The 19,347-nt window shown below is 52.5% G+C and overlaps 1 protein-coding gene across 1 annotated transcript in view; it reads right to left on the bottom strand.

Moving 5' to 3' along the window:
- Positions 1-358: 358 nt before the first annotated feature.
- Positions 359-19,347, bottom strand: part of GFRA2 (GDNF family receptor alpha 2) — a 36,263-nt gene continuing 17,274 nt past the window's right edge. The window contains exons 4-9 of the mRNA XM_041720495.2: positions 18,078-18,426; positions 3,112-3,221; positions 2,897-3,037; positions 2,645-2,820; positions 1,186-1,239; positions 359-1,056 (exon numbers count right to left, since the gene is read on the bottom strand). Coding sequence (XP_041576429.2) covers positions 928-1,056; positions 1,186-1,239; positions 2,645-2,820; positions 2,897-3,037; positions 3,112-3,221; positions 18,078-18,426 — 959 coding nt within the window. The 3' untranslated portion in view covers positions 359-927. The remainder of the gene's footprint in view (positions 1,057-1,185; positions 1,240-2,644; positions 2,821-2,896; positions 3,038-3,111; positions 3,222-18,077; positions 18,427-19,347) is intronic.

Genomic DNA, 19,347 nt, shown 5'->3' on the forward strand with positions numbered 1-19,347 from the left:
TTTTTCTTTTTTTTTTTTTTTTCCTTTATAGACATTGTTAAAAAAAATAAATTTTCCAAGAATACATTTGGAAGTTGTTGTGGGAATCAAAGGAATTAAAAAGAAAATTTAAAAATAAAAAAAAAAGAGGGAAAATAAAGAGGAAAATGGGAATTAAAAAGCCACAGGATGGGTAAGGTTGTGTATATGGGAATATCCATATGTTAGATGTATATGGGAAATAAAGTGGAGAGGGAAAATAGGGAATTCTGACCCTGGATGGGTCAAATTCCACTCCCAACCCAAATTCCAAAAAGAAAAAAAAAAGGAAAATGGAACCTCTTCCCCTGGAATGATTGAAAACATCAGCACAGCCTCACACGTTTCACACCAGTTTCTTTTCTCTTCCATTCGGAAACTCTCCGAGGAAAAATCACAACCAAAATTCCCGAAAAACCAACGGGAAGAGCTGCGGGAGTCCCCTCCCGGCGGCTCCCGATGGCGCCTTCGTCCTGTGGGATGTTCCCATGCGGAATCCTCGCTGTCCCTGCGGCCACCCCAGAGCAAAAATCCTGCAATTCACCTTTCCAAAGCTTTTCTCGGATGTTTTTCCCCTCCCCGGCACCGCTGGCAGCTCCAGACCCCCATTCCAGGCCCGTTCCAGGGAGTTTTCCCAGGAGCCGCTCCGGAAATCCAACCCAGAAAAGACCAAAAAACAAAAAACCACCCCAAAAAACCGGGAAAAATGAAAAGTAGGAAGAAAACCACCGAAGTTTCCCAGCGTGGTGAAGGCTCCTCCTGCCTCTCCGGAGCTCGGCATTCCCGGGATTTGGGAGCGTTCCAGTCTCCGGCACACGTGCGGCAGCGGTGGGCACTGGTGAGCACTGGTGGGCACTGGTGGCACTGGTCCGAGCGTCCCCGTCCCACCGGCCGCTCCTTCCCGCCCCTCTATAGCCCCAGGGCCGGGATCAGGATGGGAACGAGGAGCAGGATCCGCGTCTCCCGCTGCCGGCTGCTTCCCGCCTTGGGATCCGTGAACGTCTTCTGCTCCGGCATCACATCCGTGGTCAGCTGGGCCTGCCGAGGAGAGACAGGAGCGAGGATTTTAGGGAAAAGCATCCCAAAGGTTGGGAAAGATCTATGGGATGGTGTTCCCAAGCTGTTTGCTTTGGGAAAGAATTCCCAGCCCCGGGATCCTCCAAGTACCTGGGAGTAGCACAAGTTCTGCTCCTTGGATTTGTTGGGATTCAGGCCTTGATCCTGGCGGGAGGAATTGGGAATGGTTAGGGGAGGAATGTGCCCCTGGAGCTGGTTTGGGGTCCCGAATTTCCCTGTGGGAATCAGCTCAGAGCGGGTGATGGAGCACAGGGAGATTTGGGAACGGCTCATCCAACGGGAGCCCAGGGGCTTCCGTGGATCCCGCCTCCCTGCACTGTGATCCTGCCTGGAATCCTTCCTGGAATCCTTCCTGGAATCCTGGGACACCCCACCAGTCCCCACCCCACTCCTCTGCGTTCCTGGGACATCCCTGGGCATTCCCCAATCGCATTTCCCTGAATTCCTGGAACATCCTCAGCCATTCCCAAATCCTATTTCCCTGAATTCCTGGAACATCCTCAGCCATTCCCCAATCGCATTTCCCTGAATTCCTGGAACATCTCCAGCCATTCCCCAATCCCATTTCCCTGAGTTCCTGGAACATCTCCAGCCATTCCCCAATCCCATTTCCCTGAATTCCTGGGACATCTCCAGCCATTCCCCAATCCCATTTCCCTGAATTCCTGGAACATCTCCAGCCTTTCCTCAATCCCATTTCCTTCCCATTCCTGGGACATCTCCGGCCATTCCTCAATCCCATTTCCTTCCCATTCCTGGGACATCCTCAGCCATTCCCAAATCCCATTTCCCTGAGTTCCTGGAACATCTCCGGCCATTCCCTAATCCCATTTTCCTGAATTCCTGGAACATCTCCGGCCATTCCCCAATCGCATTTCCCTGAATTCCTGGAACATCCTCAGCCATTCCCAAATCCCATTTCCCTGAATTCCTGGAACATCTCCGGCCATTCCCTAATCCCATTTCCCTGAGTTCCTGGGACATCTCCAGCCATTCCCTAATCCCATTTCCCTGAGTTCCTGGAACATCTCCAGCCATTCTCTAATCCCATTTCCCTGAGTTCCTGGAACATCTCCGGCCATTCCCTAATCCCATTTCCCTGAATTCCTGGAACATCTCCGGCCATTCCTCAATCCTATTTCCCTGAATTCCTGGAACATCTCCGGCCATTCCTCAATCCTATTTCCTTCCCATTCCTGGGACATCCCCAGCCATTCCCCAAATCCCATTTCCCTGAATTCCTGGAACATCCATGGAACAAAACACGAACGCCCAAGCCCTGCGCTTGGCAGGGCAGCACGGATTTTCCAGATTTCCCAAAAAACCATGGAATTCCAGCTCCCAAACGAGGAGGCACAGAGAGTCAGTGAGGGGGAAGACGGGCGGGGAATCCCATTTCCCTCCCCACTCCAGACCCCAAGCAGTGCCCGGATCCTTCCAGCCCGCGGATGAATCCGAGCAGGACATTTTCCCATCCCACGGGACGGATCCCATGTCCCACACCCCACCAGTGCTCCCAGTTTGCGTCGGGGGCCGGGTGGGGCCGCACCTGGAGGGAGGTGCAGGTGCTGATGACGCTCGTGTCGTAGGCGGTGTTGCTGTCGTTGGCATCGTCCGGCAGCGCCGGGCTCTTCTCCACCTTCGGCAGCACCGTCGCGGCGGGATTGGGATTTTTGGGAACCACGTTCACGTCGGTGCCGTTCCCAAAAGCTTGGATGGCGTTTCCTGGTGGCGGGAGAGATTTAGGAAGGGTGGGAATGACAAAACGAGGTGAAAGGGGTGGGGTGGGGAAGCGCCTTACGGAGACAGGGATTTTCCGTGAAATCCTGCAGGAATTTCTCGCACTCCTCCTCCATGTTCCCGCTGCCTTTGCAGGAGCACCAGGGCGAGATGGTGATGCTGGTGGTGCTGGCGTCCACGTAGTTGGGGGTGATGTCAAAGCCTGGCGAGGAGGAGGGAACGGGGATGAAATCCCAGTGGGAAAAGCCATTCCCGATCCCAAATCCCGGCACTCACCGATGAGCCCGGCGTAGGAGCCCAGGCACGCCTGGAAGTTGTCCCCGGGACAGCTGGTCAGGGACTGGAAGGTGGCCTGGCAGTTGGTGTGGAAATCGGCCAGCCGGGATCTGCAGAGGAGGAAAAGTGGGAAAACAGTGGGATTTCAGCGCCGGGTCCGTCCCAGAGCAACTCCGCGGCCAGCGGGAATTTTTAAATGGAATAAAAGCGCCCTGTTCCCAACATCCCCACAAAGGCTGTGAAATTCCAAGGGAATTCAGGCTCTCCAGCTGGGTTATCCAAGTGCTCCCAAGAGGAGACAGGATCCCGGGAATGGCAGAGACAGGATCCCGGGAATGGCTGAGACAGGATCCCGGGAATGGCCGAGACAGGATCCCGGGAATGGCCGAGACAGGATCCTGAGAATGACTGAGACAGGATCCTGGGAATGGCCGAGACAGGATCCCGGGAATGGCCGAGACAGGATCCTGGGAATGGCTGAGACAGGATCCTGGGAATGGCCGAGACAGGATCCTGGGAATGACTGAGACAGGATCACAGGAATTGCTGAGACAGGATCCCGGGAATGGCCGAGACAGGATCCTGGGAATGGCTGAGACAGGATCCCAGGAAAGGCTGAGACAGGATCCTGGGAATGGCCAAGACAGGATCCTGGGAATGGCCTCAGATCCCAAAGAACAGCAAAACCGCCACCGGAATCTCCTCAGGAAAGGATGGAATTGGGGTGGGTGTGAGGGGCTGCTCCGTGATGGGGATGGGAGGATGGGGAAGGAGGAAGAGCTTGGGATGAAGCAGGGATTCCAGGGAAAACCAGGATTCTGCAGTTCTGCCGTGGTGCATGAGGCAAGGAGGAAACTTTTTTCCTCTCCTTTTTCCTGGAAGTAAAACTCCCCCACCGGGAGCGTTGTTTCCATGTTTATTTCCATGTTTATTTCCATGTTTATTTCCATGTTTATTTCCATGTTTATTTCAATGTTTATTTCCATGTTTATTTCCATGTTTATTTCCATGTTTATTTCCATGTTTATTTCCATGTTTATTTCTATGTTTATTTTCCTTCCTTGTGACTCAGCCCATGGAGACGCTCCATCCCACTCCCATTCCCACGGCAGATCCTCAGCTCCTGGAAGGGAATTTTCCTTGCACAAAGCCCAGAAAAGCTTTTCCAGGATTTTTTCTTTTTTTTCCCTGGGGTGGGATGCTCCACCCTTCCTGCAGCCAAACCTCAGCTCCAGGGTGGGAATGGCAGAAATCCAAAAACCTGCTCCTTCCCCGGCTTCTCCGCGGGAGAGGAATAAAATTCCCGATGGTGTTTCCTTCTCTTCCCAAATCCAAGGCAAAAGGGCGGCGATTCCCCGCGGGAAGCGCGGCGAGTTCAGCGCTGAGCACCAGGAACATTCGGCACCGCTGCCGCCGTGGTTTGTTGTGGGGTTGTTTCTCCATAGCCCCGAGCAAGGAATTCCAGAGGTTGGGAAAGTTCTCCAGGAGCAGAGACCAACCTTTGGGTGCCACCGTGTCCCCAGCCCAGAGCTCTGAGTGGCACCTCCAGGGGTTCCTTGGACACTTCCAGGGGTTCCTTGGACACTTCCAGGGGTTCCTTGGACACTTCCAGGGGTTCCTTGGACACTTCCAGGGGTTCCCTGGGGCACCTTTAAAGATTCTTTGGCACCTCCAGGGGTTCCTTGGACACCTCCAGGGGTTCCTTGGGCACCTCCAGGTCATTCCTGGACATCTCCAGGTGTTCCTTGGGCACTTCCAGGGGTTCCTTGGACACCTCCAGGGGTTCCTTCGGCACTTCCAGGGGTTCCCTGGGGCACCTTGAGGGGTTCCTTGGACACCTTTAAAGATTCCTTTGGCACCTCCAGGGGTTCCTTGGACACCTTCAAGGGTTCCTTTGGCAGTTCCAGGGGTTCCTTGGACACTTCCAGGGGTTCCTTGGACACCATCAAGGGTTCCTTTGGCACCTCCAGGTCATCCCTGGATGTCTCCAGGAGTTCATTGGACACCTCCAGGTGTTCCTTGGACACCTCCAGGGGCTCCCTCGGCACTTCCAGGGGTTCCTTGGACACCTTCAAAGATTCCTTTGGCACCTCCAGGGGTTCCTTGGACACTTTCAAAGGTTCTTTTGGCACCTCCAGGGGTTCCTTGGACACCTCCAGGCCATCCCTGGACATCTCCAGGTGTTCCTTGGGCACTTCCAGGAGTTCCTTGGACACCTTCAAAGATTCCTTTGGCACTTCCAGGGGTTCCTTGGACACTTTCAAGGGTTTCTTTGGCACCTCCAGGGGTTCCTTCGGCACCTCCAGGTCATCCCTGGGTGCCTCAGGGGTTCCTTGGGCACTTCCAGGTGTTTCTTGGACACCTTCAAAGATTCCTTGAACACCTCCAGGGGTTCCTTGGACACCTCCAGGGGTTCCTTGGACACCTTCAAAGATTCCTTTGGCACCTCCAGTGGTTCCTTGGACACTTTCAAAAGTTCTTTTGGCACCTCCAGGGGTTCCTTGGACACTTTCAAGGGTTTCTTTGGCACCTCCAGGTCATCCCTGGACGCCTCCAGGGGTTCCTTCGGCACCTCCAGGGGTTCCTTGGACACCTCCAGGTCATCCCTGAGTGCCTCAGGGGTTCCTTGGGCACTTTCTGGTGTTTCTTGGACACCTTCCAAGATTCCTTTGGCACCTCCAGGGGTTCCTTTGACACCTCCAGGTCATTCCTGGACATCTCCAGGGGTTCCTTGGACACTTTCAAGGGTTCTTTTGCCACCTCCAGGGGTTCCTTGGACACCTCCAGGGGTTCATTGGACACCTCCAGGCCATCCCTGGACATCTCCAGGTGTTCCTTTGGCACTTCCAGGGGTTCCTTGGACCCTTTCAAGGGTTTCTTTGGCACCTCCAGGTCATCCCTGGACGCCTCCAGGGGTTCATTGGACACCTTCAGGCCATCCTTGGACATCTCCAGGGGTTCCTTGGGCACTTCCAGGGGTTCCTTGGACACCTTCAGGGGTTCCTTTGACACCTCCAGGTCATTCCTGGGTGCCTCAGGGGTTCCTTGGGCACTTCCAGGAGTTCCTTGGACACCTTCAAGGGTTCCTTTGGCACCTCCAGGTCATCCCTGGATGCCTCCAGGGATTCATTGGACGCCTCCAGGGGTTCATTGGACACCTCCAGGTGTTCCTTGGACATCTCCAGGGGTTCCTTCGGCACCTCCAGGGGTTCCTTTGACACCTCCAGGTCATCCCTGGATATCTCCAGGTGTTTCTTGGACACCTCCAGGTCATCCCTGGATGCCTCAGGGGTTCCTTGGGCACTTCCAGGTGTTTCTTGGACACCTTCAAGAAAATCCAGGGGTTCCTTGGACACCTCCAGGTCATTCCTGGACATCTCCAGGGGTTCCTTGGACACCTCCAGGTCATTTCTGGACACCTCCAGGGGTTCCTTGGACACCTCCAGGTCATTCCTGGACATTTCCAGGGGTTCCTTGGACACCTCCAGGTCATTCCTGGACATCTCCAGGGGTTCCTTGGACACCTCCAGGTCATTCCTGGACATCTCCAGGGGTTCCTTGGACACCTCCAGGTGTTCCTTGGGCACCTCCAGGCCCGGCTCACCCTCTGAGGTAAATGTTATTCCCTCCACAATCCGTGAGGACGCCGCTGGGAGATCCATCAGGGATGTCCGAGCCGGTTGTCGCTGTTCCCGTTGGACGCGGCGCCTTTGGGAGCCGCTGGATGGGATTTGCTGCCAGGAACGAAATCTCGGCCTCGGCCCGGAGGTTTCGGCTTTCGAGGGCTCCAGAGGAAGGAAAAAAAGGAAAAAAAAAGGGAAAGGAGAAGAAGCCAAATCCATCTCGGCGGGAACGAGGAGGGATCGGTGCCAAATCCCTCCTGGCAGCTGGAGCAGAAGTTGGGGATGGCCTGGAAAAGTTGGGAAGAGCTGGGCTTGGTAGTAAAAGGGTTTTAAAATCATGGGATTTAGGGTTAAAAGGAAAAATAAGCTTAGTAGGCCCTGGAAAAATAAACACCCTAAGCACACGGAGAACTTGTACTTGCTAGAACTGCACCTGCACATGATAAATGATATAATTGTTAGATGTGATGATTGGTTAGTAATTAAATATAATTACTGTTTAATCGTAAGAATAATCACGAGAAACTGTGGTCAGGGGCCTGAGAAAGATCACAAGAAACTCATGTCAATGTATACAATAGAACAATATAAGTTTAATAATGAATATGTAAGTTATATAAGGATAGAATATAAAATACGTTCAGCTCGAAATGGGTGTCGGAGTCAGATTTGGGTCTGATTCCCAGAGCTCTCCATAAAAGCACCTGCATGGAATCAGATCCCGTGATTCTCTGTGCTCCTAAACAATGTAAATTTAATAATAAATATGTAAGTTATATAAGGATCAAATATAAAATATGTTCAGCTCGAAAGCCGTGTCGGAGGCAGATTTGGGTTGGCACCCCCGATTCCCTGCATGGAATCACATCCCGTAATTCTGTGTGCTCCTGAACGCTGACAGGCTGCCTCTGGATCAGGGATGGAGGAGGATTTTCCTAAGAGTTGCCTCCCCTCCCCCTCAAAAAACCAAAAAAACCCCAAAGGAGTGGAAGAAAAGGGATTAAAAGAATTAATTCAGGATATACACTCAGCTCTGCCATCCCAAACCCGCTCCAGGGGCTGCATTCCCGATTCTGGAGGTGATTCCGAGCTGCTCCTCCGGGATTCCTGCAGGGAACGGCGGCCCCGGGGTGGAACAGCTCTGCTCCCAAATCCAGGCACTGCCCAGGGACCTGCATCCCTGCATCCCCTTAAAAATCCTGGATTTAGAGGGATTTTTAATTCCATATCTGTATTTCCTGTGCATAAATCCCAAATTTAGGGGGTTCTGTGCACCTGTACATTTATCCCAAGTGCATAAATCCAAAATTTAGGGGACTTTTGGTACCTGTACCATTATCCCAGTTGCATAAATTCCAAATTTAGGGGAGTTTTGGTACCTGTACATTTCTCCCAGGTGTATAAATCCAAAATTCAGGGGATATTTTGGACCTGTACATTTATCCCAGGTGCATAAATCCCAAATTTAGGGCGTTCTCTGCACCTGTACATTTATCCCAAGGGCTTAAATCCCAAATTTAAGGGGCTTTTTGGATTCCTCTGCATACACCTGGTGCCAATACCCGAAATTTAGGAGACATTCTGTACCTGTACTATTATCCCAGTTTCATAAATCCCAAATTTAGGGATTTTTGGTACCTGTACAATTATCCCAAGTGCTTCAATCCCAAATTTAAGGGAATTTATGGATTCCTGTACATACACCTGGTGCCAATATCCCAAATTTAGGGCATATTTTGTACCTGTACCTTTATCCCAGGTGCATAAATCCCAATTTTAAGGGATTTTTTGGTACTTGTGCCTTTATCCCAGGTGCATAAACCCCAAATTTACGTGACTTTTTCTATCTGTACATTTATCCCAAGTGCTTAAATCCCAAATTTAAGGCAATTTGTGGATTCCTGTGCATGCACCTGGTGCCAATATCCCAAATTTAGGGGACATTTGGTATCTGTGCCTTTATCCCAGGTGCACAAATCCCAATTTTAAGAGACTTTTGGTGCCTGTACAATTATCCCAGGTTCATAAATCCCAAATTTTGGGGACTTCACGCATCCCACCTGCCTTAAACTCCTCTCCCATTCCCTGTTTTTCTCCAGGAATTCAGCACCACCAAAACCCCTCTGACTCTGATATTAAAATTCACCAAACCCGGAGCTTTTGGGATAAGTTTGGAGGTTTTTTTGTGATTTTTTTTTAAGTGTTTAATTGCGTGTTAATTACTCCCATCCCCCAATCCAACAGCATCCCGCTCCTGAATATTTCACGGAAAAAACACCAGGATTGCTCCAGAGGTGGGATTTTTTTCTTTTTTTTTTTTATGGAGAGCGAGAGAATTTTTAAAATAAAAACTGGGAAAAAAAAAAATCCGCTCCCCCTGTCCTGCCCAGCTGGGGATGTTCAGGAAGCTGCGACAACACAGGAAAAAAACTCGGAAAGACACGAAAATCCCGCTGGGATTCGCCCTCCCAACATTCCCGTCCTGCTGGAGAGGGATTCCTTTGAAGCTGGGAGATGTTGAGATTTTTTAAAAATTCCCCTCAAACGCTCCCAGGTAAATTCAAAGAGTCCCAGGGAGAAGGAGCAGCTGGAGCCAAGAGGGGAGCGGGAATAAAAAGTGGGATAAAAAATGGGATGAAATCGGGTTTTTGTGGATGAGCCGCGGGCGAACGGAGCGAGGGGAGGAGATCAAGGGGTGGATTTGTTTTATCTGGAGAAGTTCTCTGGGGACCGGAGTCGCCTCTTCTGGGCTGAGCTGAGGGAGCTTGGAGGGGAAAAAAGGGAATTTTCTGTCCTTCCTCGGAGGCTCCGGGACTCAATTCCCGAGGAATTTCCTCATGGAAAGGGGAAAGGCTTGGGAAGGGGCTGCCCGTGGTGGGGCGACGTCGCTGAGGCGTCCAAGGAACTCCTGGAGGGGCTAAAGGAGCCCTGGAAGTGCCCAAGGAACGTCTAGAGGTGTCCAGGGATGGCCTGGAGGTGCCAAAGGAACCCCTGGAGGTGCCAAAGGAACCCCTGGAGGTGTCCAAGAAACCTCTGGAGGTGTCCAGGAATACCAAGAGGTGTCCAGGGAACCCCTCAAGATGCCCAAGAAACCGCTGGAGGTGCCCAACGAACCCCTGGAGGTGTCCAGGGATGGCTTGGAGTGCCAAAGGAACCCTTGAAGGTGCCCAAGGAATCCCTGGAAGTGCCCAAGGAACATCTAGAGGTGTCCAGAGATGGCCAGGATGTACCCAAGGAACCTCTCGAGGTGCCCAAGGAACCCCTGGAGGTGCCATAGGAACCTCTGGAGGTGTCCAAGGAATGCCAAAAGGTGCCCAGGGACCCCTCAAGGTGCCCAAGAAACCCTTGGAGATGTCCAGGGAACCCCTGGAGGTGTCCAAGGAACCCCTGCAGGTGCCAAAGGAACCCCAGGAGATTCCAAAGGAACTCCTGGATGTGCCCAAACAACCCTTGAAGGTGCCAAAGGAACCCCTGGAAGTGCCCAAGGAATCCTGGGAGGTGCCCAGGGATGACCTGGAGGTGTCCAAGGAACCCCTGAAGATGTCCAAGGATGGCCTGGAGTGCCAAAGGAACCCTTGAAGGTTCCCAAGGAACCCCTGGAGGTTCCAAGAAACCCCTGGAGGCGCTCAAGGAACCTCTGGAGGTGTCTGGGGAATGCCAAGAGGTGTCCAGGGACCCCTCAAGGTGACCAAGGAACCACTGGAGGTGCCCAAGGAATTCCTGCAGATGTCCAAGGATGGTCTGGAGTGCCAAAGGAACCCTTGAAGGTGCCCAAGGAACCCCTGGAGGTGCCAAAGGAACCCTTGAAGGTTCCCAAGGAACCCCTGGAGGTTCCAAGAAACCCCTGGAGGTGCTCAAGGAACCTCTGGAGGTGTCCAAGGATGGCCTGGAGTGCCAAAGGAACCCTTGGAGGTGCCCAAGGAACACCTGGAGGTGCCAAAGGAACCCTTGGAGGTACCCAAGGAACCCCTGGAGGTGCCACTCAGATCTCTGGGCTGAGGACACGGTGGCACCCAAAGGTTGGTCTCTGCTCCTGGAGAACTTTCCCAACCTCTGGAATTCCTCGCTGGGGCTATGGAGAAACAACCCCACAACAAACCACGGGAACAACTCCCGAGGCAGAGTCAACCCAGCGAGGGGCACAATAATTAGCGCAGAACTCCAATTGAGGAGCTCCTAATTAACAATTCCCTTCTCCAGGCGAGAGCAGCGGCTCGAGGGCGTTTTTGGGGCGGGTTTTTGGGATCCCCGAGCCCCCCGGGAGCGGGGGCAGCGTTGGGTTTTCCTTTTTTAATCGCGGCCGTTCTGTCCCATCGAGCCGCTAACGGAGCCCAACGGGAGAATTGTGTTTGCACAAGCGGAGCCCGCCCGAGACGGACGCGCCGTCACATCCACTCAATCCTTGGGAAGCCTCTCCAGTTAATTATTCAGAGAGAATTGATTAATTCTCCTGCTGAGAATCCATCCCCCAGCCTCCTCCTCCTGCGGGGGAACCCCCCGGGTCCTGCCTCTCCGCTTCAAAATCCACCAGATTTGGGGATTTTCACCATTTTCCTAATCCCAAACTGGGTTTGGAGGCTCCTTCACGTTCTATCCCTCAGAATCCGAGTTCTCCCAGCTCCCACTAAATTCAGGAGCAATTTTTCCCTGCTCCTTCTTCTCCTCTTCTTCCCCAGCCTCCTCCTCCTGCGGGGGAACCCCCCGGTGCTGCCCCTCCGCTTCAAAATCCACCAGATTTGGGGATTTTCACTGGTTTTCCCAGATTTCTGCAAGTTCTCCCAGTTCCCATTGAATCCGGGAAAATTTTTTTCCCTGTTCCATCTTTTTTTCCCTGTTCCATCATTTTTTTCCCTGCTGCTCCTCCTCTTCTTCCCCAGCCACCTCCTCCTGCGGGGGAACCCCCCGGGTGCTGCCTCTCCGCTTCAAAATCCACCAGATTTGGGGATTTTCACTGGTTTTCTCAGATTTCTCCAAGCCCTCTCAGTTCCTGTTAAATCAAGGAGATTTTTTTCCCTGTTCCATCTTTTTTTCCCTGCTGCTCCTCCTCTTCTTCCCCAGCCACCTCCTCATGCAGGGGAGCCCCCCAGGTGATGCCTCTCCGCTTCAAAATCCACCAGATTTGGGGATTTTCACTGGTTTTCCCGGATTTCTCCAAGCTCTCCCAGCTCCCATTAAATCCTGGAGCAATTTTTCCCTGCTCTTCTTTCTTCTCCTGCTCCTTCTTTTCTTCCCCAGCCTCTTCCTCATGTGAGGGAACCCTCCAGTGTTGCCCCTCCACTTCAAAATCCACCAGATTCGGGGATTTTCACCATTTTCCTAATCCCAAACTGGGTTTGGAGGCTCCTTCACGTTCTATCCCTCAGAATCTGAGTTCTCCCAGCTCCCACTAAATCCTGGAGTAATTTTTCCCTGCTCCTTCTTCTCCTCTTCTTCCCCATCTTCCTCCACAGGTGAGGAACCCCCCCAGTATTGCCCCTGCGCTTCAAAATCCACCAGATTTGGGGATTTTCATTGGTTTTCCCGGATTTCTCCAAGCTCTCCCAGCTCCCATTAAATCCTGGAGCAATTTTTCCCTGCTCCCTCCCCTCGCTGCTGTTTTATGATGGAAAATTCACTGCGGGGCCGTTCCGATCCATCGATCCCCAGCCCGCCTGGAGCCCGTCCCCTCCTTCCCCAGCCCAAAAATCCTGGGAGATTTGTTACAGGAACATCCCTGACACCCCCGGGATTTAAACACGGCAAAAAATGGGATAAAAATCCAGGAAATGACCCAACATCCCCACTTTGGATGTTACAACCCCAACCAAAATCCTCTTCACACAAATATCCCGAGGGAAGGAGCATCCCTGACCCCTCCTTGGATTTAGAAACACCAAAAACTGGGATAAGAAAACCCAGGAGATGATCCAGCATTCCCACTTTGGCCAAAATCCTTGACACACAAATATCCTGTAAAAAGGAGCATCCCTGACCCCTCCTTGGATTTAAACACATCAAAAATTTGGATAAAATATCCAGGAAATGACCCAACATCCCCACTTTGGATGCTCCAACCCTGACCAAAATCCTCTTCACACAAATATCCCAGGAGGGGAAACATCCCTTACACTACTGGGATTTAAACACGGCAAAAATGGGGATAAAAATCCGGGAAATGACCCAACAGCCCCACTTTGGATACCCCAACCTTGACCAAAATCCTCTTCACACAAATATCCTGAGGGGAGGAGCATCCCTGACCCCTCCTTGGATTTAAAAACACCCAAAAATGTGATAAAAATTTTGGAAATGACCCAACATCCCCACTTTGGATGTTACAACCCCAACCAAAATCCTCTTCACACAAACATCCTGTAAAGGGGAACATCCCTGACCCCTCCTTGGATTTAGAAACACCCAAAACTGGGATAGAAAATCCCACTTTGGATGCTCCAGCCCTGACAAAATCCTTGACACACAAATATCCTGTAAGATGGAGCATCCCTAATTCCTCTGGATTTAAACACAACAAAAACTGGGATAAAAATCCAGGAAATGACCCAACAGCCCCACTTTGGATACTCCAACCTTGACCAAAATCCTCTTCACACAAATACTCTGAGGGAAGGAGCATCCCTGACCCCTCCTTGGATTTAAAAACACTTAAAAACTGGGATAAAAATGTGGGAAATGACCCAACAGCCCCACTTTAGATGTTCCAGCCTTGACCAAAATCCTCTTCACACAAATATCCTGAGGGGAGGAGCATCCCTGACCCCTCCTTGGATTTAAAAACACCAAAAAATTGGATAAAAATGTGGGAAATGACCCCAGATCCTGACTTTGGATGCTCCGACCTTGACAAAAATCCTCTTCACACGAATATCCTGAGAGAAGGAGCATCCCTGATACCCCTTCGCTCAAACACACCAAAAACTGGGATAAAAATCCAGGAAATGACCCAACAGCCCCACTTTGGATACTCCAACCTTGACCAAAATTCTCTTCACACAAATATCCCGAGGGAAGGAGCATCCCTGACCCCTCCTTAGATTTAAACACAGCAAAAACTGGGATAGAAAATCCCACTTTGGAAGCTCCAGCCCTGACAAAATCCTTGACACAAAAATATCCTGTAAGATGGAGCATTCCTGACTCCTCTGGATTTAAACACAACAAAAACTGGGATAAAAATCCAGGAAATGACCCAACAGCCCCACTTTGGATGCTCCGACCTTGACCAAAATCCTCTTCACACAAATATCCCGAGGGAAGGAGCATCCCTGACCCCTCCTTAGATTTAAACACAGCAAAAACTGGGATAGAAAATGTGGGAAATGACCCCAGATCCTGACTTTGGATACTCCAACCTTGACAAAAATCCTCTTCACACGAATATCCTGAGAGGAGGAGCATCCCTGACCCCTCCTTGGATTTAAAAACACAAAAAAATTGGATAAAACTGTGGGAAATGACCCCAGATCCTGACTTTGGATACTCCAACCTTGACCAAAATCCTCTTCACACAAATATCCTGTAAAGGGGAGCATCCCTGACCCCTCCTTGGATTTAAAAACACCAAAAAACAGGATAAAAATCTGGGAAATGACCCAACAGCCCCACTTTGGATACTCCAACCTTGACCAAAATCCTCTTCACACAAATATTCTGAGGGAAGGAGCATCCCTGACCCCTCCTTGGATTTAAAAACACCAAAAAAATGGGATAAAAATGTGGGAAATGACCCCAGATCCTGACTTTGGAGGCTGAGGAGCTGCAGCCAGTGGAGGTTGGGAATTTCTCCGGCACCACTGGAGCGTGTAAGAGCAGATTATTTGTGCTCCCGACTTGCTGATGCAAGATGAAAAATCCAGCGAGCTGCAGCTGCTGAAATCAGCTTTTTTCTCCCCTTCCCTTCCCTTTCCCCTTCGCTGAGGTTTGTGCTTCGCCAAAGGTTTTTGTGTTCCGGGAGCTAAAACCTGTCCCTTGCAATCAGCCACAAAAAATCCCGGACTTTGGCAGCTCCTGGCAGCTGGGGGGGGAAAAATGGGGGGAAAACAGGGGGGAAAATGAGGGGGAGGAATGGAGGGGAAAATTGGGGGGGAAAAATTGGGGGGGGAAATGGGGGAAAAAATTGGGGGGGAATGGGGGGGAAAATGGGGGGAAATAAGGGGGAAAATGGGGGGGAAATGGGGGAAAAATGGGGGGAAAATGGGCGGGAATGGGGGGAGAAATGGAGGGGAAAATAGAGGGAAAAATGGGGAGGAAATGGGGGGGAATGAGGGGGAAAAAAAGGGGGGGAAATTGGGAGAAAAAATTGGGGGGAAAAATTGGGGGGGAAATGGGGGGGGAAATGGGGGGAATGGGGGGAGAAATTGAGGGGAAAATGGAAGGGAAAATGGAGGGAAAAATGGGGGGGGAAAATAGGGGGAAAAGGGGAAAAAAGAGGGGGGAAATGGCGGGAAAATGGGCAGAAAAAACGGGGGGAAAACTGGGGGGAAAAACTGGGGGGAAAATGAGGGGAAAAAATGAGGGGAAAAAATGGGGGGAAAAATGAGAGAAAAAAATTGGGAAAAACTGGTGGAAAAACTGGGGGGAGAAACTGGGGGAAAAACTGGGAGGAAAAACTGGGAGGAAAAAGCTGGAGGAAAAGCTGGGGGAAAAGATGGGGGAAAAGTGGGGGAAAAGCTGGGGAAAATCTGGGGGAAAAGCTGGGAAAAAGCTGGGAAAAAGCTGGGGAAAAACTTGGGGAAAAACTGGGAGAAAAGTGGGGGGAAAGTGGAGGAAAAACTGGGAGAAAAACTGGGAGGAAAAACTGGGGGGGGGGGGAAATGGGGGGGAAAACTGGGGGGGGGAAACTGGGGGGGGAAACTGGGGGGGAAAAACTGGAGGGGAAAATCTGCTTTTTTTCAGGGTGGAATTCTTGTCCTACAGGAGCTGGATCAATGTCCACGCAGGAAAAATCCCTCTGGAAAATCCTGTCCCGCCAGAGAGGGTTTTCCCTCATTAGGCTTCAAGCCAGGAGGGTTAATTAATTATCCTGGCAGGTTAATTAATCTGGCAGCAGAATTATCTCATCTCCGGGAGCCCTTTGGGTCTGCTCCAGCTCCAGAGCCCTGCCAGGCCCCTGTCGGATCGGGATCAGCATCGGGCTGGGATGTCGGATCCAGAAATTCCTGGATAATGGGAAATCCCATGGCCCTGCCTCCTGCCCAAGATCAGGAATTTGGGATGGACAAACTCCTGGATAATGGGAGATCCCACAGCACTGCCTCATCCCCAGGATCAGGAGATAAACTCCTGGATAATGGGAAATCCCACAGCACTGCCTTGTCCTCCAGGATCAGGAGTTTGGGATAGATAAACTCCTGGATAATGGGAAATCCCACAGCCCTGCCTTGTCCTGCAGGATCAGGAATTTGGGATTTGCAAACTCCCGGATAATTGGATATCCCACAGCCCTGCCTTGTCCTCCAGGATCAGGAGTTTGGGATGGATAAACTCCTGGATAATGGGAAATCCCACGGCCCTGCCTTGTCCTGCAGGATCAGGAATTTGGGATGGATCGACTCATGGATAGCAGGAAATCCCATGGAACTGTCTCATCTTCCAGGATCAGGAGTTTGGGACGGATAAACTCCTGGATAATGGGAAATCCTACGGCCTTGCCTTGTCCTCCAGGATCAGGAGATAAACTCCTGGATAATGGGAAATCCCACAGCCCTGCCTTGTTCTCCAGGATCAGGAGTTTGGGATGGATAAACTCCTGGATAATGGGAAATCCCACAGCCCTGCCTTGTTCTCCCAGCTGAGGGGACACAGGGTTTTCATGTCCCAACATTCCCAGCTGGAGATGCCAGAGGGGAGCGGATGGGATGGGATTTTCTCCTGAAAACCCAGATCCAAGGAGTGCATCCATGCTCCATCCCAAGTAAAAAACCCCCGAGATTCCAACAAAACTCTACAGCAAAACCAACACAAATGAATCCCAGATTTGGGCACTTTCCAGAGCAAGACCCCCAACCAGGCATTTCCCAAAAAACCGCGTTTCCACCTTGGAAAACCCTCCCAGCTGCTGCCACCCTTTCCCCGTTTCCCACCTCTGCTCCATGAGTGGGATTTATTCCCTGCAGGAATGAAAGCTCAGCCCCTGCAGCCCCCCCGGCGCTCCGGGCCCGTTATCCCTCTCGGAGCGCGGATCCGTTGGCGGTGTCACCTCGGAGCGCGCTGATGGAGCGGCGCTGCCATTCCCGCTATCTTTTATTCATGGCCCCGCTTCCCTGGATTAGTTTTTGATAAAAAGCCGCATTCCCACATTTCAAACAGCTCCCGGAGAGACCCGGAGCTGCATTTATCTCCCCCCGAGCGCCGGGAAGCTCCATCACCCTGACGGGGAGAAGATCCCGCTCCTGGTGGGACAGGAGGGGACACGGCCCGTGACAAACGCACCTCGTGAGGAGCAGGAGCTCGGAGCTCCTGAGCGGGACACGGCGGCGATTCCGCGGCCGGGAAGGATTTGGGGATCCCCTTCCTTGGGATCGGTCCCCTGGATGTCCCCAGGGCGCTGTCCCAGCGCCGCTTCTGAGCCAAACGCAGGGACAAACAGAGCTGGGGTGGCACTGGCACTGGGGGTGACACCGATGCCAGGGGGGTGACACCAATGCCAGGGGGGTGACATCAATGCCAGGGGGTGACATCAATGCCAGGGGGGTGACACTGATGATGTGGGTGACATCAATGCCAGGGGGGTGACATCAATGCTAGGGGGGTGACACTGATGATGGGGGTGACACTGATGCCAGGGGGGTGGCACTGACACTGGGGGTGACACTGGTGCTGGGGGTGACACCGATGCCAGAGGTGTGACACCAATGCCAGGGAGGTGACACTGGTGGCCAGAGGATGACACTGATGGCCGAGATGGTGACACTGATGGCCGAGGTGGTGACACCAATACCGGGGAGGTGACACTGATGGCCGGGGCGGTGACACTGATGGCCAAGGGATGACACTGATGGCTGAGGCAGTGACACTGGTGGCCAGGGCAGTGACACTGGTGGCCAGGGGATGACACCAATGCTGGGGCGGTGGCACTGGTGGCGAGAGGATGACACTGATGGCCGAGGCGGTGACACTGATGGCCAGGGGATGACACCAATACCAGGGAGGTGACACTGATGGCTGGGGCGGTGACACTGATGGCCAGGGCAGTGACACCAATACCAGGGAGGTGACACTGATGGCCGGGTTGGTGACACTGATGGCCGGGGCGGTGACACTGATGGCCGCGATGGTGACACTGATGGCCGGGGCGGTGCCACCAACCCCTCCCCACAGCACAATCCCCCCCAGCGCTCCCTTTACCTGCACAGGTGGTCGGCCCGGCAGGCGCCGCGCAGGTCCAGGCAGTTGGGCTTGTCCTTGTCCTCGTAGGAGCAGGAGGGGACGATGGTCTGGCGGCGGCGCTCGGCGCACGCCGTGTCCTTGCAGGAGCAGAAGAGCAGGCGGAAGGTGAACTCGCCGGGCACGCGGTCGAAGAACTGGCGCAGGGCCTTGTGGCACTTGCGGCGGCTGCAGGGCTCGGCGGCCGACAGCGCCCGGCTGCAGGTGGAGATGTAGCCCGAGCGCAGGCGCTTGCAGTTGTCGTTGAGGTTGCAGGCCTTGGCCGCGTCCAGGCAGTGGTTGCTCTTGGAGGCGGTGGCCGGGTCCATTCCTGCCCGGGGACAGAGATGGATGGATGGGGAGGTGGTCGTGAAGTTGGGGAGGTGACATTAAATGGGGGTGGGAAGATGGGATTGAGGTGGGGAAGTGCCCTTGAGCCCCGGAGATGTCCTCAAAGCTGGGGAGATGTCCTCAAAAACATCCTTAACCTGGGACTGGGAGATGCCCTCAAAGCTGGGGAGATGCCCTCAAAGCTGAGGAGATGTCCTCAAAGGTGGGGAGATGTCCTCAAAGGTGGGGAGAGGACCTCAAAGCTGGGGAGATGTCCTCAAAGCTGGGGAGATGCCCTCAAGGGTGGGGAGATGTCCCAAAGGTGGGGAGATGTCCTCAAAAACATCCTTAACCTGGGACTGGGAGATGCCCTCAAAGGTGGGGAGATGCCCTCAAAGCTTAGGAGATGTCCTCAAAGGTGGGGAGATGTCCTCAAAGCTGGGGAGAGGACCTCAGAAACACTCTTAAGCTGGGACTGGGAGATGCCCTCAAAGCTGGGGAGATGCCCTCAAAGCTGGGGAGATGCCCTCAAAGGTGGGAAGATGCCCTCAAAGGTGGGGAGATGTCCTTAAAAACATTCTTAAGCTGGGACTGGGAGATGTCCTCAAAGGGGTTGGAGAGGTTGGGAAAAGGAGGATTTAGGTGGGAATGAGGGGTTGGAGAGGTGAGGAAAAGTTGGATTTAAGTGGGAAAAAAGGGGATTGAAGAGGTTGGGAAAAGGTGGATTTAGGTGGGAAAAGGGGGTTGGAGAAGTGGGGAAAAGGAGGGTTTAGATGGGAAAAATGGGATTTAGGTGGGAAAAATGGGATTTAGGTGGGGAAAAGGGGGTTGGAGAGGTTGGGAAAAGGGGATTGGAGAAGTGGGGAAAAGGAGAATTTAGATGGGAAAAATGGGATTTAGGTGGGAAAAATGGGATTTAGGT

Source organism: Taeniopygia guttata, chromosome 22 (genome assembly GCF_048771995.1).
Source record: "Taeniopygia guttata chromosome 22, bTaeGut7.mat, whole genome shotgun sequence".
Taxonomy (NCBI): Eukaryota; Metazoa; Chordata; class Aves; order Passeriformes; family Estrildidae; genus Taeniopygia; species Taeniopygia guttata.